The 26,532-nt window shown below is 36.3% G+C and overlaps 1 protein-coding gene and 3 pseudogenes across 1 annotated transcript; 3 read left to right on the plus strand and 1 right to left on the minus strand.

Annotated features, from left to right (window-relative positions):
• Positions 1 to 16,099: 16,099 nt before the first annotated feature.
• Positions 16,100 to 18,331, plus strand: LOC143533689 (uncharacterized). Its single transcript, XM_077028388.1, has 9 exons — positions 16,100 to 16,133; positions 16,327 to 16,474; positions 16,583 to 16,619; positions 16,691 to 16,760; positions 16,838 to 16,942; positions 17,055 to 17,205; positions 17,277 to 17,356; positions 17,436 to 17,529; positions 17,995 to 18,331. The coding sequence occupies exons 1-9, from the start codon at positions 16,100 to 16,102 to the stop codon at positions 18,062 to 18,064; spliced, it is 789 nt and encodes a 262-aa protein (XP_076884503.1). The 3' UTR covers positions 18,065 to 18,331.
• A 367-nt stretch (positions 18,332 to 18,698) lies between these two features.
• On the plus strand, positions 18,699 to 19,971 carry LOC143533690 (acyl-protein thioesterase 1-like; annotated as a pseudogene).
• Positions 19,972 to 20,895: 924 nt separating this feature from the next.
• On the minus strand, positions 20,896 to 22,326 carry LOC143533691 (uncharacterized; annotated as a pseudogene).
• Positions 22,327 to 24,935: 2,609 nt separating this feature from the next.
• On the plus strand, positions 24,936 to 26,224 carry LOC143533652 (F-box only protein 6-like; annotated as a pseudogene).
• Positions 26,225 to 26,532: the final 308 nt, after the last annotated feature.

The following is a 26,532-nucleotide window of genomic DNA, read 5'->3' on the forward strand; positions in this document are numbered from 1 at the left end:
AGATCGCTTTGCCTTTAACAGCTCTAACGCACAAAGGTAAACCGTATATTTGGGGCTCGAAGCAAGAAGAAGCCTTTCTAACGCTCAAGCGTTTGTTGTGTGAAGCTCCTGTTCTTGCGCTACCTGAGGGTAATGATGATTTTGTCGTGTATTGCGATGCATCCAACCAAGGTCTCGGTTGTGTTCTTATGCAACGAGGCAAGGTTATCGCTTACGCATCAAGGCAACTTAAGGTTCATGAAAAGAATTATACAACTCACGATCTCGAACTTGGTGCAGTTGTTTTTGCCTTGAAGATCTGGAGACACTACCTTTATGGTACTAAGTGTATCCTTTACACTGACCATAAAAGCCTTCAGCATATCTTTGATCAAAAGGAACTTAACATGAGACAACGCCGATGGAACGAACTCATCAGCGATTACGATTGTGAGATCCGGTATCATCCTGGTAAGGCTAATGTGGTAGCCGATGCGCTCAGCCGAAAACCCTGCCAGCTTAACTGTATCTTGCCGCGCACCCAGCTTCACTTCGCGCCGATTCAAAGCAACCTTGAATCGCGTATTCGTGACGCGCAGCGCGCATCCATCAGTAATGGTAACCTTCGCGCCGAGTTAGCGTGTGGCGCGGAAGCGCACTTTGTCCCTAATCTGAGTGGAATTCTCTGTTATCTTAATCGCATCTGGATTCCCTTTGATGAGAATCTTCGCGCTGATATCCTGAGTGAAGCGCACCAATCTCGATATTCCGTTCATCCTGGCGCTGATAAGATGTACAAGGATTTGCGCATAACTTATTGGTGGCCCGGTATGAAAAAGGATATTGCTGTGTTCGTAGCTAAATGTCTGACTTGTTCTAAAGTAAAAGCTGAACACCAACGCCCATCTGGTTTGCTCGAACAACCAGAAATTCCTACGTGGAAATGGGAATGTGTAGCAATGGACTTTATTACCAAGTTACCTTTGACAGCAAGCAAACATGATAGCATTTGGGTAATAGTGGATCGATTGACTAAGTCTGCTCACTTTCTGCCCATTCGTGAAAACTACCGTGTTGAGCATCTCGCGCAGCTTTATGTCAAGGAAATTGTCTGCCGCCATGGTACTCCTTTGAGCATCATATCCGATCGCGATGGCCGTTTTATATCTCGCTTTTGGAAATCTCTCCAATTTGCGCTAGGAACTCGCTTGGACATGAGTACGGCATATCATCCTCAGACTGACGGTCAGTCTGAGCGAACTATTCAAACTCTTGAGGATATGCTCCGATCTTGTGTTCTTGATTTTGGAGGTAATTGGGATTCGCACCTGCCTTTGATCGAGTTCTCTTATAATAACAGCTATCATTCCAGTATTGGTATGGCCCCATTTGAAGCACTTTACGGTCGTAAGTGCCGCTCCCCGATTTGTTGGAGCGAAGTGGGTGAAACTCAAATCACAGGACCCGAACTTGTTCAAGAGACAACCGATAAAATCGCCAAGATCCGTGATCATCTGCTGACTGCCAGGAGCCGACAGAAGAGTTACGCAGATCGTAGGCGGAAGCCTCTCGAATTTCAAGTTGGTGATCTTGTTCTCCTCAAAGTGTCGCCTTGGAAAGGTGTTGTCCGCTTTGGGAAGAAAGGTAAGCTTGCTCCTCGTTATGTTGGTCCATTCAAGATTCTCGCGCGTGTGAGAAAAGTTGCCTACAGACTTGACCTGCCGCCCGCGCTCAGTAATGTGCATCCAACGTTCCATGTATCCAATCTCAAGAAGTGTTTAGCTGACGAGAACCTTCACATTCCACTTGATGAAGTTCAAGTTGATGAAACTATGCATTTCGTTGAGAAGCCTGTTGAGATTATGGATCGCGAGGTTAAGCAAACCAAGCGCAGTCGTATCCCTATCGTGAAAGTTCGCTGGGAGTCCAAGCGCGGAGCCGAGTTTACATGGGAAAGGGAAGATCAAATGAAGATCAAGTACCCGCACCTGTTCTCTGCGCAACCTACTTCGAGATAAATTTCGGGACGAAATTTCTTAAAGTAGGGGAGACTGTGACATCTGCCCGATCCGACCCGACCCAGGTACCCGTTTCTCTGACCCGATCTCTTTCTTTTATGATTTAGTATTTATTTATACTTATATTTTACTTTTAAAAATAATATATATATTTTCCTTCCCGCCTCTTTCTCTCTCTTTCTTTCCGCCGTCCCGTCCCTCTCCTCTCTTTCCGCCTTCTTTTCCCTCTTGTCGCCGTCCCGCCCTTAAGCCTTGTTTCCCTCTTTTTCTTCTAACTCTTTGCTTGTCCTTTGTTCCTTCCCGCCTAAGGTTGTCTGCGCAGCTCCACGCGCCAGATCCCTTACAAGGAATCCTGCGTGAAGACCACCTATTACAGCGATACGCGAGACGAACTCTTCTCGCAGCGCGCTAAGAATTGTAATTCTTCTCGCAGCGCGCTAAGAACAGTAGTTCTTCCCGCGACGCGCTAAGGATTTGTAGTTCTTCTCGCAGCGCGCTAAGAATCGTAGTTCATCCCTCGACGCGCGAAGAATTATAGTTCTTCCCGCGGCGCGCTAGGAATTTTAGTTCCTCCCGCGGCGCGCTAAGAAATGTGATTCTTTCCGCGACGCGTTAAGGTTGGTTCTGTCTGCCTTCGCGCTCGCGCTCTCTTGACCTTCTGTGTCTGCCTTCGCGCCTTAGCCTTCTCGCGCTGAATCCTTCGAGTTTTCTGTTTAAATCTAGCCGTTTGCTTTTGTGTTGTCTTATCTTTTGAGCTGTTGACCTAATCTGCTTTATGTCTGAAAAGTTACTTTCGGCGCAGCATGCGCACCAACCCCATTGGTTGACAGATAAAGTGACTGACATAATCTTTTGAGATCTGCTTTTTCCATGCTTGACCTGTACCTTTTTCTGAACCGCCCATGCCTTTTTTTACTGTTCCCTGACAGCTTTATCTTGCCTCTGCAGCTGCCATATCTTTCCATATCTTTTGCTTTTGGATTCTTATGCTTTTTGATATCTTTTGCTTGATCCTGTTAAGATCCTTTCCCCTTTTCTAGGGATTATGTCTCCTAGGGTTTTCTCTATAAATAATAGTATTATTTTCCTAACACTACACACACAAAACACTTAATCTCTCCTGTCCTCTTCCTTGCTCTCTCTGCCGCCTCCCTCTCTGCCTCCGTCTTCCTCCCTGTTCTGCCCTGCTTTTCCGGTAATATATATATATAATAATTTACTTATTAATTATGCTAACTTGTAATCAAGACTTAAAACAAATCATTAAAACAATAATCTTATTTATAGGTTAACTTGTGCTTGTTTAAAGTTGGTTCTTACACCGCATCGTTTATCAAGTGAGTAATCTCGTACCTAATCCCTTTTTGCTTTTAATGTTTTGGGATGTTCATGTGTTCATACAAACTTAGAGTCTTAAACTTGTTTATGAACTTTAGTCGCGCAGTATCCCATGTGTTGAGGACGTAGACTTGGCTGTTATTTGTATGTGTGGATCATTAACCGTCTTGTCGGTCTATTCCGCAGTTTTCATGGTACCATTAGATGAACACGGGAGAACTATCGTTTATGATTTTCTCTTTTGTTACACTTGCACAGTTAGTCTTGTTTGTGAGCTCAATTGTGAGCACTGGCAGTCTTGTCTCTTAGAGTTGGTCCCGATCAGATTACACCCTTGTTGAAACCCAGACATACACATGTTGCGCGCAGATTTATGGTTATCTATGTATTGTATTAAACTTGATTTCTCACCAACACGCAAGTGTTTGACGTTTATTTTAACACATGTTCAGGTTTGCTGTAGCTACATTCGGAGCTTGTGGACACGTAGGACGTTTTTACTTTTGGACCTAGATTAAAATGTAACAAGACAAGTTATTATTGTTCGAATATTTTGTCTTATAATATATTGATTTATGTTGATTTATGTTATCTCCTGTTTACGTTGCGCGTGCGTGAATGAATATATTTATTAAATATTGACACCCAATAGTGTCACGAGTAATGAAACAATATGTGGCGCCCCGATGTATAATCCGCCTTTGGTCGGGGTGTTACATCAACACCACCAACATTTATGCAAGGGTTTAACGCAGCAGCACATGTCAAAACAGCGGGTAGTTGTTAAAAATATTTTCTAAATTTTTCTTTCATTTTTACACCCATATCAAAATAAGGTGCACCCCTACAATGAAGTTCACTCAACTTTGTGCACATGACAGCAATTTTTGGTAAAGCAATGGGGCTTGTTGGATAGTAAACCCCGGATAAACTTGTTGTGCAAGATTTAAAAATTTGAAGTACCTCCGTAACGATCTCAATCAATAACCAGTTTCTAGGATCGTACGGTGCACATTTACCCCTACTTGACATTATTTGATGAAACGCAACTAGTGATTCTTTTTGTTGGATGGCTTTCTCAAACATATCACAAGTCGAGTTCCATCTTGTTGGACAATCCCAATTGGGCCCCAACCATTGACAATTAGCTTCATCACAAAATTTTTTGTATCTTGAAAATGTTTTATTGTTGCTAAAAACATCTCGTAACATTCTTTTAAAATTGTTTCTTTGCGTTTCGATCACGTTTAACCCATCTTGCACGGCCAAGTTGATAATATGTGCAATGCATCGGCTATGAAAAAACGCTCCATCACAAATAGGTTTATACTTTAATTTTAAATGGCCAACCGCGGCCGTATTGTTGGACGCGTTATCAAACGAAATTGAAAAGATTTTATCTTCAATCTTGTATTGTCGAATGACTTTATCCAAGAGTTTAAAAATATTTCTGCCCGTGTGCGGGTAATCAAACAATTGAAACGCAACGGTTCGTTTCATCATTTGCCACGACCCGGGGTCAACCCAATGAGCCGTCACACAAATGTATGAGTCGGGCGAACCATTAGGTACCGACCACACATCCGTTGTTAAGTTTACACCAGTTTGTAAGTTTGAAAAGTATGAAATTAGTTCGGATTTAGCGTTTTTCCAAGCTTTAAGACAATCTCTTCTAAGGGTCGAACGACTTACGTGTTGGTAGCGTGGTTGAACATACTTTTGCATCATCGACGTGAATTGAGGGTTGTCGAAGTGGTTGAAAGGAAGTGTATTTTGAATCACAAAGTTTGAAAACTGTTGACGTACCTCTTCAAGGTCGTACGTAAACACCGTTCCTTGATTCGTCATCTCCGGCTGCGAACTACTTCCCGATTCGTCCTTCAAGGCCTTGCAAAAGGGCCTTTGTACATGCGCTCTTAAAGTGGAGTTTGCATCTTTGCCATAAAACTTCAAACAATGTTTGCATCGAGCTTTTTGGGTACCGTTAGACATTTCGCATAGGTCGAAATGTTGCCAAACATCTTGGTTTCGTTTCGTGGGGATGACCCGAACGACCGTTTCTCCCGTGTTCGAGGCACCCATGTTGACGGATGAAGCAGCACTTTGGGAGGCCATGATAATCGACTACGAAATAAGAGCGTATGGAGTGGTAATGTGGTATAATTGAGCGTGAGATAACAAAATAATCGCGTATGTAATAAACGTTTAGAGCGTTTGGAGTTGTATAATCGAGTGTGATCTAACCAATACCCAACCTAAGCTATATATAGATGTTTGTGGGGGTAAAATGGGAAAAAAAAAACGGTCAAAAATAAGAAAAAACGGCTATATGGCCGTTACTCAACGGGAAAAAACCGGTTTTTAACCGGTTAACCCGGTTTTTTTATAACGGTTAAAAACCGGTTTATAAAAAAACCGGTTAACCGGTTTTAAAAAAAACCGGTTATTAAAAAAAACCGGTTTTTTAAAAACCGGTTATTAAAAAAAACCGGTTTTTTTTAAAACCGGTTATAAAACCGGTTTAGGCTCCAAATTGTGTAACCGATATACAAACCGCCGGTTTGTAAACCGGTCAAACCGGTTTACAAAAAACCGGTTTTCTTAAAAACCGGTTTCCGGTTTAAACCGGAAAACCGGTTCGAGGACCGGTTTTTTTGACCACCTCTAGGTCTGGCCCAAGAGGAAGACAAGGAGGGCGACGGATTCAGGGCTACTCTCTCAAGAGAGATATAACTGTTAAAAAATAAAATTTAATTTTATATATAGTTTTGTTTTAACATAAAATTCTACAAAATGATTCTTTGGCTAAATGAAAAGTTTCATGAATTATGAAAACAAAGGTCATGGATTTAATTTTCACAATTAGTATTTTTTTTAATAGAAAAAAACTTTCATTTTTTTATATGATTCATTTTAGTAACATGTTTATTTATTTTTTTGTTTTAGGTTTTCGAAATACAATCTTATTGGTAAAATTGTCAAATTATCTATTACATAATTGAGAGGTCGATTTTAGAGGCCCGTATTTTTTACTCGTCCCACGCCCTAAAATTTTAAGGGGTTCTCGGAGATGGCCCTAATAACTGGTATGTACACATCCTCATCAACTTTTTTTTTTTTTTTTTAGTTTTACGCGTCTGTAACTTTTCCTAAGCTAGAATCCACACTCAAACCAACTTTAGCATGCCAAGGACCTTCATGTGATATTGACAACGACATTGCATTATTCTTGGATTTATGGTATGAAAATAACTTTTATGCCACAATCCCATTACGTGTTTACATGCGGAATTCTTCTTCTTCTTGTGTTGGAAAAGAAATATATAAAAATATTTAATTAATATATATAATTTTATTAAAACAGTAAATATTCCGATTCTTAACGCGTTTTGACTTTCCCCCGAAACAAAAATATCTATTTCATATGGCTTTATGCATTAAACTGGGTTTAATCTTATTTGTTTGTAAAAAGTTCACATTGTTATATATATATATATATATGCATAAATATTAAATAAATCACTAGAGTTCTATGTGTAGCTAAAGTTTATTCCATAACTTTTTCCATTTGCGATATAACGTATTAAATAACTTGATATTAAAATGAATCGGATTCTTTGAGTTGATCTTTACTAATTTCAACAACCAATAAAGTTAACTTTTTAGTTTAAATTATGCAAATTGAAAATAAATAATTCCAGCTTTTGTGTATCCTCCGATAATAATCTCGTCTTTAAAAATCACTACCAATGGTCTCACCTTTCAACTATTTTTTTCACAATGGTCATTCGTTAAGAAATACTTAACGTCATTAAGTTTTTTCCTAGTTTCAAATCGATGTTATATGGCTTTTGATCGGAAAAATGATACGATTCGACTGAATGGTCCCACCTTTCAACTATTTTTGAATCACTATTTCGAGATAAGTTTTACATCAGTTGATTCATATCGTTTTTCCGATCAAAAGCCCTAAAACATCAGTTTGAAACTAGAGAAAAACTTAACAACGTTAAGTATTTTTTTAACGGGAGACCATTGAGACAGAAATAATTGAAAAGTGGGACCGTTGGTATTGATTTTTAAAGGTGAGATTATTATCGACTAATATACAAAAGGTGGGATTATTTATTTCTAATTATCCTTTAAATTATAATACTTTTTTTTTTCATTTTATTACTTGGTTATATGGATTTAATGTATAGAGTTTGTTTATAAACAATAAATTTGCATAATACATATAAAATTATGATGTTGATGAAGTTGAGTTATATGATCACATATTATAATTAGGTATGAGACCGAAAACCTGACAGTTATTAAGCATATTGGATGTGCATTTTTATATATTTTTCCTTGGAAATGGTGATTACTATGATGCTGGTATATGGTTACACTACAAGAAAGTGAACCCGACTCGACAGCTGTCGTCGATAGATGTTTGTCACTAGAATCTGGTCACAATAGCTAAAAATAGCGTCGTATAATTCTTGTTGCTAAAAACTTATCAATATCAACGACATGTGATTGATAAAAGGCTCGTCAAAGTTTTTATAAAAAATAAATAAATAAATATTTAATTAAATAATATTCTTTAGCGACGAAGTGTTATCGCAGCAGTTTTAAAAACATAAAGATTTATTAAAGTTTCTTGCTAATCAGTTTCCGTTTTAATAATAACAATAATAATAGAAATAATAAAGAAATTAAAACTCTAAAGTGATAGAATGTAAATGTTATGATGGTTGGATTTTTATAAGCAAAAATGCCATAACTAGGTGGACCGCTAGGGGGCTCTGTCCGTCCGAATTCGTGGTCGGCTCAGACTACCTTTAGCCAATGAGGGCCGAGTACGGAGTACCCGGCGTTAGTTAGTTGGTCGTTCAAAAAAAAAATGCCATAACTAAACTTATTTTTAAGTATAAAAAATTATTACTATAATGGTAGTTGACGAAGTTAGTGGCAACAGCATATGTTGTCTCGTGTTAAAAAAGAATTAGCCTAACAAGGAACATTTAAAGTTTGTTATCTTTTTAATTAATTCTCTAAGTCCACCCTAAACCTAAATGAGCACCGTCAAAATTTTATTTTATGGAAATTCGAATATAAATTAACAACACAAAGTATTAAAATAAACAAATTATAATAAGAAAACAAGAAAAGGTGAAAGGGTGAAATCTGATGCTTTGATACCAGCTAAAATTCTTCTTTCCATGCTCTTTACTTTAACACCGTATTGAACCGTAGATAATGTATATGACGTCTGCCAATATGATTCTATAAATTTAATCACTATTAATAATATTAAACAACGAATTAAAACATGAAATGTATTTGAAAATTTTATAAGATTTGAAGACGGTGTTTGTGTAAATATGTTGTTTTGAAGTTCTTCTTATGAACTTCCATCTTTTTCGCGTTATAAGCACTTTAAGTGTGTAGTGAAATCCCCTCTGTTCAAAAGGAATATTCTTTAATTCTTCGTGTTACGGACCTCGCATCCGTTAGCTATGTAGGCATCGAACATGTATGCAGCAAAGTCGATACTTGTTTGCACGTATTGATCAGAAGTTTGTTGGTGGTTTAGTTTTACGAGAGTCATTGACTCATTTTGCTATATTAGTGTTATAGTAGTTAATAGGTGTGGTTCTTGAGGAGCATACAATAGTACAAAATTATTCTGATTTCAAGCATCATGAAACCTCAAGAATTTTACCGTTAAAGCCCCTATACCCTAAGGTTAAAGGGTTGATGAAAACCTGTATGAAAATGACTATCACTATTAATTATAGTAACAACAATCTGACCCTGAATTATTATTATTACCAATAATATCTTATGACCGGTAGTAACGGATCATGTTGTTTATTAACACTAGCTTTGGAATCTAGGCGCTAAAAAATTCATGGGTCAGCTGGTCAGTAATATATACCAAAGGGCATTTGAACAAATGCTACCAAAGCATTGCATAAGGTCTTACCTTTCCAAATGATCCGTTTTAAGTCATGTAGCTATCTAAAAAGCTGTAATTTAGAAGTAAAGTAAAGAGTGTGTTAGTTACTATGATACAAACTATAAGCTTATGCACTACTAAATGCATCCTTACTGGGAATGATTTTAGTCGTTTTTAGGCTATGCTACTAATATAGAGGAGAGAGATATGAGTGAGGGGAAATAAAAGAGAATGGATGTTTTTGCCTCAAGGCGTACAATGTGATTCTTGTCACCCTGCTCTCTCGCTTCATTAGCCCCTTGTACTAACTTAGAGGGTGGTGCTCCCGCTTTCTCCCTTTTGGCTTATCCTTTCTTTATACAACCTGTATTACATGTTGTGAACATCTTATACTCATGTAACTTATTTATATTCTGAAAAGGGTACTAGGGTTGCATGCAAGGCCAGCTATGAGACAGGGCCGGTTGGTCGATCGACCCCGGGTCGACACCCTGATAGGCCTAATGTAACATCTCGGGAATACCATATTTAATTTTGGGTCAAAGGTGACAATTCTGAAACTTAAAGGGGTTAAAATAATTTTTTTTTTGATTTTTCAGACCCATCGAGAACAGATTGGATCATCGCGCTACGCGATGCAGTTCCCTAGAGGTTTTGAAAAAGGGGGTGCCGTGCTACGCGACGACCTAGAATCAGATGGGCACCGTGCTACGCGATGACCGGGTTAAGTAATCAGTGCCACGTGTCCACACGTGGCATCACCTTGCAAATTGCGGCGTCGCGCTACGCGACGGCCCAAGGAATAGGGCATCGCACTTGCGACGGTCCCAGAAACTTTTCCTATAAAAGGGGGCTACGAGTTTGAAGCTCATTCATTCCACATTCACCATCACTTTCACATTGTTAACATTAGAGAACGTGCCAGGTTGCCGAGAAGTTCCGAGGTCCGTTTTCTTGAAGTTTGTGCAAGTATTGAAGTGTTAACGAGCCATAGAGCAGTTAAGCAAGTTAGGACCGAAGTTCTGCCAAACTAAGCAATCATTCTGCCTTAGCATAAATATTTCAAGCATTCACTAAGGTAGGATCTAAGTCTAAGTTATTGTCAATTATATTATATTAAGCTTAGACTCAGTTAAGGATATGGTCTTTAACCTTGAAAAGTATTTTCAAAAACATTCACAAATAGTTATCGATAAACATTATTTTGATAATGATAATGTTATACAAAATTATATTTTGACGGGCATGTAGTAACTGGAAGGGGGATATCATTAGTAGACTCTTCTTGCCTAAGGTATGTAATTCGTACGCATCCTAATCAACCGCAGGACCCGTTTACTTACCTGAAGAAGTTTGCCAACGTGATAAACCCTGTTAGGCCAAAACATGCTATACCAAACGTCACACTAATACAATCATGATTTCAAAACATTCACAAACCTAATCAAGGTTAAAATCAGACTTGAAGTCTGCAATCTAATCAAGAAACACCATCAAGTTGATCATTCAAACCTATTTGTTTATAGGTTAACAATAATTGACAGTCAAGCAAAGTTTTTATCAATCACATCATCATTACATGTGAATACATTCAACCTTTTTATAACGTGAATACGTTAAACCTTTACAATCATTCAAAACATATTTATACTCTATAAGATGAGCAGGTTGTTTGTCTTAAAGAGTCAGTCAAACGTTTACATGAGATTACGTGATCTCTAAAACGTTATAATACAAATTAGAAAACAAAACAACTCAGACCGAATACGCATGTGTCTGGATCCAAACATAACTGTTCAGCCTAGACAATCAAAGGCTACGTGGCCACGGGCTAACGGTCATATCTTGTCCTCCGGAATAGGCTAAGTGGCTTGGAGATTTGTATGTGTGTAGGGCAGTGTTACAAATACCGGGTATAACAATATATATGCTGGGATATGTTGAGCAATCTATATTTGTATCAAAATTGTTATTTAAATGTTTTTAGAGTCATAACTATTCACCAGCACATAGCTGACGTATTTTAATCCCACATGCAGGTAACTAAGTTTGATAATTACTAGATACAAGGATTAGAGTCATCCCGGAGATAGAAGTTCGCGTACTTAATGGCTCAGTTTTTGATATACATATCCTTGTTATACTTAATAACCATATTTTGTAAAATTTCAACTTGGGTATTTAATTCCCAAGTAAATTTTCAATATAAATTAATATCATATTAAACCTTTAAGTTTTCCGCTATAATTAGCCCATAACTTTGATACATTTACAAAACAGGTACCAACTATTGGTCACACTCCTAGGCCCTAAGTCAGGGTGTGACACCTAAGTTTCTTTTTCTTTTTTACATTTTATATATATATATATATATATATATATATATATTGAAGGAAAATATGTATTCTTAATGTTTAAACTTTAAACCCAGTTACCAATGTTTTCATAACCGGATCAGACAGCGAATCGAACAAATTACCGATTCACCAATGATGTCGTTCGACCGGCCGAACAACTTTTATCTCAAAACTGCCGTTCAAGGTTAAAAAATTGTAAATCAAAAGAATTATTTCTTTCCATGGTGAACCAGTCCAACCGGTCGGACCGGTTCAAACCGGGCGGTTCTTATAGGATCGAGCGAGCTATATAGAACCGGACCGGTCAGATGACCGAGTCCCGGTCGAACCGGTCCGGTTTTGAAAACACTGCTAGTTACTCAACTAATTCAAGACCTAAATTTTTTTCGTCTTCAACCAAAAAAATTCTCACGATTCCCGTAGACGGTCATGCCTGGTTGCATGTTGCTAAACCAAACAAGCCAGGTGCCACCTAATACTGATCTTCGGTCCGCTTCAATGCCCCAATGAATCTGGGGCACATGCCACAAAAGCCGATTCTAGATACCCTCACATTTCACACTCGGGTACTAGAAACCGAAATTAGAAACCAAATGCACTACCCGATGAAACAAAACAGCGGTGGAGCAGCCGAAGAGGCCGATAAAGCCGAAAACACTACCCGAGAATACCCCTAGTACCTAATACTAACACTAAAATATAAAAACTAATAATAGTAGATGCCACGTATGTCATTATGTGACTTTGTTTTTACTAAAAAAACATAATGAGTCACTTGGTAAAGTACAAAATAGAGTTGTTCCAAAAAATGGGCACGAGGAATGTACCGGCAGTGAAATCAATGGGAATTTGAATTTTAAAAGGGTACAAGATGCCAATGAATTCTGTTCCTGTCTTGTAAACTAACATAAACAAACAAAAACCCTAATCATTATTTCTAAATTTCATTAAACATAATTATTATGTCTTTGTTTTTCTTGAATCTTGATTATTGAAATAATAATCTTTGCTAGGGCATGCGTGTGCGTTGTTCGGATTTTTCGATTCCCATATGAGTTTGAAAATTTTGAAAAAAAGAATTGGCCTAAAATAATGATTTGGGCCTAAATGGTTTTGTTACTTTTTTTTTGAACGGACAACAAACAAAGAAGTACTACTTCGTACGGGGTGACGAAATGGCAAAAGATCACCGCCAGCTGGCCCAACCCAGTTGTAAGGAGCCCTCAAGCGCCTCCAAGTTATCTTCAATTCCGTGAAAAATCCACTGGTGGTAAAACCCGGCCGCCCACATGATTGAACTGGAGTTCATAAATATCCCAATCTTCCTTTACTAAGCCACCCATACTCCCTCCAACGTGCTGTTTGTGGGGATTGAACATGAGTCTCTATTGAAATACTCAGACTTCCTACCACTACACCACATTGGAAAAGGATAAATAATTTTGTTAATTATTATACATATGTATTAAAATATTTGAGTTACATATTTATTAAATTCTTATAAATTACTAAAAATATAAAGTAAAAAATGAAAATATATAAATTCGGTTCGATTTTGGTTTCCGACTTTTCCATTTGAGCTTCAAAAGTATGGATTTTTTCCAAAAATAATGAATTTTGGTCTAAACATTTGATTATTATATATATTTCTACTAAAATATTTCAGTTACATATTTATTCAATTCTTTTGAATTACTTAACATATAAAGTAAAAAAAAAATAAAAATCTACAAATCCGGTTCGCTTTTAACTACATGCAAAACCAAAATAGAATCATAAGTTTTATTTTTACCAAAACATAAAGCCATACAATTGGTTTTTGTTTCCGTTTAGTTTTTTTTTTCTCTTCAGTTTATCCTGTTTTGGATTCGTTTTATCATTTTCATAGACATCCCTATTAGACCGTCCACTATGTGCGTGGTAGATGGGTGCAGAGGTGCGTGGTTGAAGCGGTCGTGGAAGGGGGAGCGCTGTTGTGACGACCGGCGCGGTGGAAGAACTCTCTCTCTCCATCTCTCTCATACATACATACATACATACATACATACATACATACATACATATAGTGGCGGACTTAGCATGTAAGTAGGGGTAGCCTCCGCTACCCCTCAACTTTTCGTAAGTAGTACAATTTTTTCTTTTTTCGGGTGGTTTTCGTATTTCGTTACCCCTGAAAAAATATAGCGTTACCCCTATTTATTTAAAGCCCAACCAAATTAAAAGGTATAACCAATTAAAGCCCAACCAAATTTTAAAGACCAATCAAATTAAAGTCCAGACCAAATAAAACCATCATTTGTTGTTCCCCTTGGATACTTGGTTTAGGCCGGACATCAATATTTCGCAAAACAAAGTTTCATTCCGCCATTATCCACCCCACGTTGCTTCCACCCCACATTGTCCTGACCCTCTATTGCTCTCCTCTGATCGCCGGACCTCCACGTCGCAGTCGAGTAGGCGACGGTCGGGGTTTTCTCAGTCCCTCTTCCACGGTTCGACTTCTACTGTTTAGTTTATGCATTCTTCTACTTTTATCTAAATTTGTAATTTTTAATTTGTTTATATAAATTGTTAATTTGGATGTGTATATGGGCAATTGAATCTTTGAATGACTGATTATGGTTTATTAAATATTTGGATAATATAAATTGTAATTGGTTAGAGATTTAGAGTTTATATTTTGTTTCTTCTAAAATTAGGAAACTTGAAAGATGAACCGACAAAATCTTATTAGCAATCTTTTTGAACGAAAATTCCAAGAAAATGATAATATTAGCCTAACACCAAGTTAAAAAAAATATATTATATGAAATAAGGTAAAAAAATCGGTTATTGTATGAAATACGGTAAAAAAAAATATTGTTTACATTGTATGAAATACGGTAAAAAATATTTTTTTTGAACGTTACCCCTAAGATTTCCGTCTAGATCCGCCACTACATACATACATACATACATACATACATACATAGGGTAAGGTTAAAATGAAAACCCATTTGAGTTGTGAAAACCCACGAAAACCCTATGTAACATCTTTTTTTTTTGTTACATGTAATAGATGTTGTAACATTTAATACAAAACATCGAAACATAAAAAAAAATGTTTTGCTATTTTTAAACATTTTTTTACTAATTTTTATATATGAGGAGAGAGAAAAAGTTATATTTATATTTACATTTTTTATTCACTTTAATTGTGGACCACAAGATTTAAACATTAATTAAAACATGTGGTTGAGAATGAGTTTCTAGAATTTTCACAACTCAACTGTGTTTTTATTTTATACTTAGCCTATATATATATATATATAGGATCAGGATCATGTGAGAACTTTTTGGGAATTGAGAACTATTTTGGACTATAAAAAAACCAAAAAATAAAAAAAATCATAAAACAAAAAAAACACAAAAATAAAAAAAGTAAAAAAACCAAAGTTCTTATTTATCATCCCGGTTTCTAAAAAAAAAATTCTCGGTTTAGCTAAATTATACATATACATATATGTATAATATGTACATATGTGTACACATGTTTTTTTCCTATACACATATGTATAGTTTAAAGTAAATGATAATGTATATATGTGTACATTACATAACTAGAGATTAAATGAAAGTATACATATGTGTATAGGTATAATACGAATTAAAAAGAAAAAAAATCGGTTTTTTTATTATACATATATGTATAGTATGTACACACATGTTTTTTCCTATACACATATGTATAATTTAAGGTAAATGATAATGTACATATGTGTATATTACGTAACTAGATATTAAATGAAAATATACATATGTGTACATGTATAGTACGAATTAAAAAGAAAAAAAAATTTCGGTTTTTTTTTAATGAAACCGGAATGAAATATAAGAATATTGGTTTTTTTACTTTTTTAAAATTTTCGGTTTTATTTGTTTTATAATTTTTTTAATATTTTTTAGAGGCTTTTTTTAGTGGTCCAAAATGGTTCTCAAAGTTCTCAATTTGCCAATGGTTCATTGGGGCATTAAATCATAGCGGGACGTGCTTCGGTGCCCTGTTTTCTACGTTACGTTGACGTAGCTCTGTTGAGGCGACGAATAACCTTATTATAATTCTTTGCTAGTCACGTAAGGTAATGATGATAATAAATTAGATAATGGGTATCCCTCCATCAACTGTGTATAAACTTTTAATTGAAAAAATAGTTTTACCAAATTGGATACTTCTTCTTCTTCTTCTTGTTTGTTTTAGTTTTAGTTTTAATAATAATATTTCCGGTGCATAAATTCCCTCCGTTTTTGAGCCCTTAATCCCATTATTATTGTTATTTCTTCAAGTGGGGTTTCATGATTTGATTCTCATCAAGAAAAAGATTTCTTGCTTTTTGTACTTTAGGTTCACATATAAATTCACACTCATAACACACACCAGTTTCTTCATATAAACACATACTTACTTGCACATGTCTAAGATGAGTTATTCAACTGCTAATTCAATGGGTTCTGGTTAGTTTAAACTTCATTTCCCATGTGCACACCAAGTGTTTGATAAAATGCCTGTTATAGTTTTTTTAGTTTAGTTGAATGCTTGAGTGTTTGGATTTAAAGGGTTGTTGTAGACAAGTGTTTAATTTAATGAAACTTTCCATTAGAGTATTTGAATGTTTTGTGGTTAAAAGATAGTTGCACACACACCAAGTGTTTGATGAAAGGTTTCAATTCATTTTTTCAGGTAGTAGAACCGCTAGGAGGACCGTTGAGTTCGGGAGGACGTATGTCGTGAGGCCGAAAGCGAAGCACCAAGCGACCGTAGTTTGGTTGCATGGCCTTGGCGATAACGGGTCTAGGTAGATTTAATATTTGTTAAAGTTAACATTAGTTTTGTGTTACTTAAAATGATATTTATGTTGTTAAGATTGTAATGGCTTTATTTCCTTTTATTATTATTACTATAGTTGGTCACAACTCCTGGACAATCTTCCCCTTCCAAATGTAAGCATGTTATTATTATTTTATTTTTATTTTTATTAAAATGGGATTTAATGATGTTTTACATTATGCAGGTTAAATGGATATGCCCAACTGCTCCTACTCGGCCCGTGACCGTGCTTGGGGGATTCCCTTGTACTGCATGTAAGATTAAAACGATAAAATATATTCTTTAATTGAAATAAATTTATGATAAAACAATATTTTTGGGTTCTTAACAGGGTTTGATGAAGGTGAGCTTTCAGAAGACGGTCCGAATGATGTTGAAGGTTTAGATGCTTCGGTAGCACACATAGCAAACTTGTTATCAACAGAGCCCTCTGATGGTATTTTTTTAACTTTTTATTCATTTTTTTAACGGCATGTTTTTTAATTTACACATATATATATAGTATCTAAAGTTACAAAAGTTTCAATTTTTTTGGTTTTTTTAAACAGTAAAACTCGGTATTGGAGGATTCAGCATGGGCGCTGCGTGCGCACTTTACTCTGCTGCTTGTTTTGCTCAAGGAAAATATGGAAATGGAAACCCGTACCCGATTAACCTGAGAGCCGTAGTTGGATTAAGTGGATGGCTTCCCGGTGCACGGTAAGTTCCAATAATAACATATTAAAATTTCAACATGAAAAGAAACTTAGTGTAGTTTTATTGGTATGCAGGAACTTAAGGAACAAAATAGGGTCAAATGATGCTGCAAGACAGGCTGCTTCGTTGCCTGTTTTGCTTTGCCATGGACAGTGTAAGTATTTTGAAATTTGATGGTTATTTCTATTTTCTACTATGCCGGCTGGAAATTAAATAATTGGAATGTGTATCAGGTGATGAAGTTGTTCCATATAATTATGGAGAGAGGTCGTCCCAAATGATGAGTTCAGCGGGTTTTCGTTATGTTACATTCAAAAGTTACGAAGGGTAAGAAATCAAAATTACAAGTTCATAATTAAAAGGAAAATTGGTTTTTAATAACAGTCCCATCTATGACTTATTGGCAAATAACAGTCCCAACTTCACACTTGGCTGGTGGCAGCACCAACTAAAGGTGTATTTGTTTCCAATAGTCTGTGACTAATGGATGGTTAACTTCGTTAGTCCGATGCTTATGTGGCACGCCTAGTTGTCAAAAAAGATCTATTTGGCACGATTACGTGGCATCTGACTAGGTGTGCCACGTAAGCATTGGACTAACGGATTAAACCATCCGTCGGTCGTGAACAATTGGAAACAAATACACCTTTAGCTGGGACCGCCACCAGCCAAGTGTGAAGTTGGGACTGTTATTTGCCAATAGGTCATAGTTGGGATTATTCGAAACGAAGTTTCTTAATTAAAATTCCACTTAGATTAAAACCCTTATAAATAAATATGATTTTGTTGCAGGCTCGGTCATTACACGGTTCCTAAAGAGATGGAAGAAGTGTGTCAATGGTTGCAGACAAAGCTAGCCTGAGAGATTAATTAATTAACTCGTGCTTGGATTAAAGAATAACCGAAGAATAACAAGACAGTTACACAGATTTTGAGTTGGGAGAAATAATTAGATTTCTAGTGATGAAGATGGGATGGTATACATATATGAATATATATAAAGTTGTTTTATATGTTTGTTATTATAAAAATAAGGATTTTCGGGTATTGGTTCGTAAATGGGAATATGTTGTTTGACAATATGAGTTTTGGGATTTATTAAGAATGTAATGTGATGTTATATTGACTATAGATGGACTTTATGGAAATGCTTTTTTTGTTGTTTAGAAACACTTCTCTTTATTATTTAGTGTTAAACTGTTTGTTTTATTTGTTTAGAGTGGTGCGAGTGCAGCGTTTAATCGAGTAGAAAGCAATTCAATATCTTGCATCAAGGAAGACAATTTCTGTGTTTTGAGTGAACCATGCATCATATTACTTATTAATTTGAGTTAATTATTCATGAATATTTCTATTTACTGCATATTTATTTGAATTGATTTTGTATATTTGTTCATGAATATTAATTAGTTTTGAATATTTACTTTTTCCATATAAATAAATTCACCCTCCCACAACAAATCTCATATTGCAGCTGATACAAACTACAAGTATTCATGGCTTCTGGTAGTGGAACCGCTGGGAGGCGCGCTGAATTCGGGCAGACATATGTCGTGGGCCCGAAAGAAACACACAAAGCAACCATAGTTTGGTTGCGTGGACCTTTCGATGACGGGTCAAGGTAGATTCGGTATATATTAAAATTATCATAAATATTCAAATCATAATTGTGTTGTAAAGGTTTTCTTTTCTTTTATTACTACAGCTGGTCTCAAAACCTGGACACGCTTTCTCTTCAAAACGTAAGCGTGTTTCCTTACGTTTGTTTTCGTTAAAAATGGCGTTTAATAATGCTTTTCATTTTGCAGGTTAAATGGATATGCCCGACTGCTCCTAGACGGCCTGTACGAGCTGGGGGGGGGGGGTCCCCGGCACTGCATGTAAGGTTTTTTAATTTTTAATTAAAACCATTAAGCATATTCTTTATTGTTATTATTACTATTTAAGATAATTAATTAGGTTCTTAACAGGGTTTGGTGAAGGAGATCCTTCTTTAAATGATCCAAGAGATGTTGAAGGTCTAGATGCTACAGTAGCACACATAGCTAACTTGGTATCAACAGAGCCCCCTAATGGTTTTTTTTTTTTTTGTGTACATTGGTGTCAATATATTATATTATCATGCATCTAATTTTCGGTTACTTTAAACAGTAAGTCTTGGTATTGGAGGTTTCGATATGGGTGGTGCGTGTGCACTTTACGCTGCAGCTTGTTTTGCTCGAGGACAATATGGAACGGGAGGTCGTTTTTGATTAACCTGAAGGCCGTGATAGGATTAAGAGGCTGCCTTCCCGGTGCAGGGTAAATTTTCAAAACAAAAAAAATTTATTAGACATTCTTTGACACATTTTAGAATGAAAAACATGCAGGAATTTAAGTAACAACATACGATCTACTGGCGCTGCTGCTGCAAAACGGGCTGCTTCATTGCCCGTTTTTCTTGGTCACGGACAGGGTAATATTTTGAAATTTTATGCTTAGTTCTATATTGTTAGCTTGAAATTAAATAATGGAAATATGTAACAGATGATCAAAGAGTTTCACATGAGTGTGTATGGAGGTCTAATGAGATGATGACTGAAGCCGGTTTTCGTGATGTTACATTCAAAAGCTATGAGTATGAAATTAACATCATAATAATTACAATTTGACTTAGGTCAAACCCCTTAAATAAATATGGTTTGCTGCAGGCTTGGTAATTACACGGGTCCTGTAGAGATGGCAGAAGTGTGTGAATGGTTAACGAACAAGCTTCGTTTAAGAAATTAATCATTTAACTCGTACTTGGATTAAAGAATAACAAGACACTTAATTAGATCGTAGATGACTGGATAGTATACATATATGAATACAATATATATATATATATAGGACGAGGTTCATATACAGAAATCTTGTTAATCGGTCATATTATATATTAGTTTTATATACTTAATACTATTTGAGTGTAATCTTCAATGATTTTTATGTGAAATTCAAATAATAATATGTAAGTCTGAAGATTTATTCAAAAACGTTACCTTCAGCAATAACTCGACTTTAAAGTTTATAGCAATGCTTAGAAGAAAAACAAAATAATAGAGTCAAGTTCCGTTTTATTCCATAAGATTTGTCCATTTTAACTATCTGAGTACCAGCCCAACGGTAACTATATCTTCAGAAAACTGAGTTACTGCTATTGTGATAGTAACCGATTACCAGAATGAACCGGCAACTGTTTTACCGCCAAACTGACACACTTTCATGAAGCATGGCGTCGTTTTACCAAAATGTTGTGATGGTTTAAAACCTATAAAATGAAAACTTTGGGCTCCTTTTGGGTATTGTTTAACATAACATAAATACGTACTCGAACACTAGTATGTCTATACAACTCAGTTCTTACTGAGAAAGAATCACAAATGGTATCAAGATTTTGTATAATAGCAATACACAGAGCATATACTCATCCACCAATTTTCTATTTCTTATATATATATATATGGGGTTTGGATCAAATACAAATAAAATTAACAGTGCTGACTGTGCGAATCAAGTAGTGTAGTTATATATACAACACAGTGTAATTATAGTGTAGTGTAATTACAGCATATTATAATTACACTAGTATTTATAATTACACTATTTGATTCGCACAGTCAGCACGTTAATTTATTTGTACGTTAACTTTCCCCTGTATATATGTGTGTGTGATTATGAAGAAAGTTTAATGGCGGATTGAGCAAGTTTGACGGTTGACCGGGCTAATGAATCCAACGGGTCAACGCATTTTTTCAACAAAGGATCATCATGTGGCAAAAGTGTTCTTACATCATCTGATGCAAGTATGATGACATTCACACCCCTCACAAGTAGTACTTGTAATGCTATTCTCAAGAGGTTTTGTGCTCCTTCTATGTCTTTTTTGCTTATTGCTTTCAATTGATGGGATTATTGTATGTTCCATAGTAGCTTTATCCGGAAAAATAACCTCAAAACCCTACATTTTCACAAATAAATCAAATACGCAACGAATATATAGAATCATGAAAATATAGATCTTAAAAGATACATACGAAAATAAAAGTTGACAATTTGGATTGCTTAAATAATCGTTCTAAAAAGTTATAAGTTAAAGGAAACACGTCAAGTAGGCCAAAAGTTCACCCAGAGTCTACTATTTTTTATGCATACAAACTTCAAAATTACTTTAGTATCAACGATGAACACGAATATGTCTTTGGGTCAATCTAACCCGTTTTGACCCGAATAAGATTTGACCCATTAACCACCCGTCCCCACATATAACCTCCTAAATCGTTTTATTCAAGAATTTGGATTATAATTGTAATAACAATTATATGTAACCATATGTAATTGACCAAAGGAGTTTTTGAGACAACCCATCCCATTTGGGCTCGTAATGAAAAGTGGCCCGCTTCAACCTGAACCAATATTGACCCGTTACCCAACCTGACCATCTAGCACTAGGAATATAGACAAAGATTTTTAAATGTGACGTGCTCGATTAGTTACCTCCTTTTGAAGTGTATCTTGATAGAACCCGCCAAAATCGGTGGCAAGGACCCCGATTCTCAACGGGCTTCCGGCTTCAAGTGGCTTTAACTTAGCTTCCTTAAGCTCGCTTGCAACACATTCACCCATATGTAATACGGGAACCGAGCACCCTTTTGATACTTCTTCATACCATGAATGTAATAAGTCACATGGCATCACAATACACCGGGCCCCGGATCTTTCAAGCAATACCCTTTTACGTCGCAAAATCTCCATAATTTGGGTGCTACGTTCACCTTGTTTATAATCGGATCGGAACAAAGAACAAAAGGAATCCCATTCTTGTCTTGTTTACACACACTCATTGCTCGCGTTTTGGAGCTTCTTAATGAAATCCAGTGTGGCATCGGATGACACGCTTCCTATTATTCCCACGGTGTTGGGTTGATATAATAATGTACCTTTAGTAAAATTCTTGTTGCTCCTTGAAGCCAAATTTAAACCAAAATTGTGTGCAGCCGTGGGTTTGTTGCCACTTTCTGGAACCGGAGTTATGTTCATCGTTGTTTTATGCATTCTTTTTGGTTTATTGAAATGAAATGTGTAGTTTAATGTATGGAGAGACATTGTAACCTTCTATTGCAACTGTTTAAGAACAAATATTAAGTTTGTATCCATGAACATGAACATTTATAATTAAACAACCAAGAGTCCAAAAGCAAACAAAAGTTAAAAACCAAAAAAGAAGGCAACCCACCTTAAAAATTTGCAAAAAGCTGGAACCTTGTTGTCAAATGATGTTTGTGTAAAGCTTCAAATCAAGAAAATCTTTGGGCTTTTAAGGTTTGATGAGATTCTTAAGTTATGCACCAACCATTAAGAGAAGAATATCACACATGAAGATGTGGAAGTAATCTTCATAATATCTTGCCACTTGCAAAGAAAAGTGTTATTGATCACTAAAAAGTGCAAAAAACAAATAAATAGGAACATGAGTTTTGTTCATTTGTTGTCTTGTTTTCATCTTACAAATTGGGACATGTGCCGGGGGTTCAGGGGTGGGGTTGAATGATGGAGGAAAAACCGAATTGACACTTAGGTGGCGCAGACGTGGTGAATGAAGGGAAATGAGGGACGTGGTGTACACTCTTTAACCTTAGTAACTTGGTAGCAAAGTAGCAATGTTTCAAAAACCTGACCAGCATTTAAATCCACCGCTCTAACAATTTAATTTGTCGGTTAGTAAATTGATTGGTTTTCAATGGTTTACTTAAAACTGACTAGTTTATTTGGACATAGACCAATAACGGATGCAGAACAGAATTTCAAGGGTATCCAAAATTTTTTTTTGTTTTTACCGTATATTCATATAAATGTAAAAAAAATATAAAAAAAAAACAAGAGTATAAATGCTCGATGTTGATGTTCAGATGCCAATTTGAATTTCTTTTATTATTATTTTGTTTAAAATACTGATCAATCATTGTTCCAAAATACTGATCAATTATGGTCTCATCTAAATGAGTTTGGGCTATTAAATTAAGGGGTGACATGTTGGGCTTTTAAAAAATTTGTAGGGGCATCCTTTTTGCTTATGGAGTCATGTGTAATTGTGTATTGCGATATATAAAACGGTGAAAAAGAAAGAACATATATTTAGACAGAAATGTTGAGGGGTAGCCCGGCTTCCTATGGACTCAAGGTATGCCCACAACTAGTAATCGAGCCGGTAGCCCGTCCAATCAATTTTCAAAGCACTAGTCAATAGCAAAAATTAGCAATGTTAAACCTTTTTATCACTTGCTTTTTAATGCACACTTAATTTATCCTTAAAGAGACTAAAAAACTTGCATCAAAATATGGTCCTACAATAACTATGTATTATATGGTCATTTCTTGTTTAGCAATGATATTATTATATGCTTATACAAGTAACAAAAGTGCATTATGAGATATTCAAGTGTTGCATAACAACAAAGAAATATCACAGGAAAAATGACATATTGGCATGTCACACATTATTAATACGTTATAATTATGCAAGTCGGGGAATGCCGTTCATTGGTTGCCAGTTTTGTCTTGTTGTAATAAAGTAGCTCAATTGGACCTCATTGGAGTGGTGGGGCTATTTATTATCATTATTATTTTATTATATTAAAAAAAAGTGGTCCTTACTCCTTTGTTTGTTTGTTTGATAGTGATTGGATAGATTGCATTGCAAAAAAACATTAGAGTACATAAATTTTAATAGTATCCACACCCATAAACCAATTCAAACTTCTACCTCATCATCACATCATAATCTAAACCTTTCACAAAAAAACCCTACTTTTCCTCCACTAATAAACCAATCTAAACTCTATTTAAATATAATAAATATGCATATATATGTATACATATATATGATTTGTGTGTAGTGGTTGTGGTGGGGCCACTACAATCCCACATTTCAAACGTTTGAGAACACAAACACCTCCACAAACGTTTGTCTCCACCCGCAAACGTTTATTTGCACCATTCCATGTCAACAAAAACGCCCACACAAACACCGGTGGAGATGCTCTAAGTACATGTCCATCAAGAACTTTAGTTACATGTCCACAAAGAATTTACATAGTAATAATAATAATAATAATAATACCCACCCCCAAAGTTAAATTCAACAACCTCATACTCAAGCAGCATTTTGACAAATTTCAAACGGTCATTTAAAATTAGGGGTTACAATTTTACATCTTACTCTTAAAGCAAGCGTTTAAAAAGTATTAAGGCTATAATTTGATATTGTAACATACAATCGGCCGTTTGACTACTCCTTAAACGGCCATTTGAAAAACGTGATGGACTAAAATGGGGATGGCATGTGTATAGCATGCCCTTTAATATACGCGTACAACTATAATCAATACATAGCACTCGGTTATAAAAAAACATTTACTGGTAATCATATATCTTTAAAACATTCATGCCCTAAAAAACCCTATAATCTTCTAGTTGTAAGACCATCTGGATATAGAACGATAGAGAAGATAGAACGAGGTGCAAGGATAGAGTCGGGCGAGGTAGAGGAGATAGAACGATAGAGAATTGGTCATGCCGAATAGAGGCAGACGTTGTCATCAAAATTCTACTATCATACATTTCATCAGTTTGGTATAACACCAACACATCATAGTGAAGTGAAAACAACAAATATGCGGAAATAAGATTTTTGTGACCTTTAAGGTATCCTAAGGACCAAACTCCAACAATTTTTATAATAATAATAATATTAAGTACGTGTGCATATGGCCATGTGCCTCTCAGATTCGATCAGAAGCAATACTAGGCACGCATCTCTATGCAATTATTGTTCTCAGAGTTGTGTTTATAATTGCAAATATATTCATCTTTTTACATCCCACCATTCAAATATGTGGAACAATCTTCCTTCTGATCTGTTGTCCAATGTGTTCTGCTACCTCCCTCCACACTCCTTGGCACGTGCCATGGCGACGTGCCGCTGGCACGACTGCAGCCGGTCCACCACCCGAGATACAAGCTGCCAGCAACATCCACCATGGTTTATAGCTGTACCCACCCACGGCACAAGCAACATGTGTTTTGTTCATAACCCGATGGAGAACACTTGGCACCGGCTCAATTTGGAACATGTTCCTAGCCTAACTCGACCCGTGTCCACGATAGCTGGACACGGGTTGATATTGTTTAAATCCACTGGCAGCTTGCCTACACAGCTATCGGTGTGTAATCCGTTCACGGGTCAGTTTCGCCACCTTCCACCGTTGCGGAAACCGAGGACTAATCCTGCGGTGGGAGTCAGAGAGAACAGCCCAAGCGAGTTTAAAGTGTATGTGGCGGGCGGTATGTCCGAGGCGGCAAGTGGAGGTGCTGCCTCGTATGAACCGACGTTAGAAATGTTTAATTCGAGAATAAATAAGTGGACGGTTGTGGGGTCCATGCCAGCAGAGTTTGCTGTGAGGCTGACTGTATGGACCCCAAATGAGAGCGTGTACTCACATGGGGTCCTCTACTGGATGACCTCGGCCCGTGCGTATAGTATAATGGGCTTTGGGATGAGTTCCAACAAATGGAAGGAACTCAGTGTGCCAATGGGTGACACACTCGAATTCGCCGCGATGGTTCCACGTAAAGGGAAGCTGGCGGTTATTGGTGGGACCCATGGCGGGTACGTGTCAGTTTGGGAGCTTGGAGAGCATGATATATGGAATGTTATTGACAGAATGCCAGTTGAATTAGGAAAAATGTTTACTGGTAGTGGTACCAAGTGTGTGGGAATTGAAGGTGGTGTGTTTATACAAAGAAATTGCTAAAGGAATGGTGATGTGGAGAAGAGATTGGAATAACAAGAATAAGTGGGAATGGTGTTCGATCGAAGGTTGTAATGAAATGAACGGAAAAGGATTAGAAAATGACCCGATTAAAGGACTATTTCTTCATCCAAATCTTGCTTATTCTTCGTTCTTTTAGGAGCTGCGGTTGAAAAATAAAGAATAGATGTAATCCTGGCCTGAAACTTTTCTCCAATTCAATAAGAAATTACCATTTGTATAATTGTATAATGTAATTATGTGGTATTTCAATGGTACATCATGAGAAAATTTTGATTACCAATGCTATAGACCAGTTAAGTACCTGTATTATTCTTTTTTGTCAAAATATGTATATAGTGGTCCTAGACTCCTAGTGGGCCAATCATGGTGGTTTACATTTTTCAGAGACATGATTTAGAATGTTTTTTGTGTTAAATATACTTTGTGCATCTTTTAGACAGTTTGGGCCAATCAAGTCTTAAAAAAGCAGCATCATATG

Source organism: Bidens hawaiensis, unplaced genomic scaffold (assembly GCF_021521415.1).
Source record: "Bidens hawaiensis isolate Kalapana, Puna unplaced genomic scaffold, B.hawaiensis_p1.1 tig00009828_1, whole genome shotgun sequence".
Taxonomy (NCBI): Eukaryota; Viridiplantae; Streptophyta; class Magnoliopsida; order Asterales; family Asteraceae; genus Bidens; species Bidens hawaiensis.

Excerpts from the sequence above, each read along its gene's own strand:
- LOC143533689 (XM_077028388.1), top strand. The coding sequence starts at position 16,100 with ATGAGTTATTCAACTGCTAATTCAATGGGTTCTG. Across the intron at positions 16,761-16,837 it reads GGGATTCCCTTGTACTGCAT|GGTTTGATGAAGGTGAGCTT; the intron begins GTAAGATTAAAA and ends GGTTCTTAACAG. Across the intron at positions 17,530-17,994 it reads ACATTCAAAAGTTACGAAGG|GCTCGGTCATTACACGGTTC; the intron begins GTAAGAAATCAA and ends ATTTTGTTGCAG.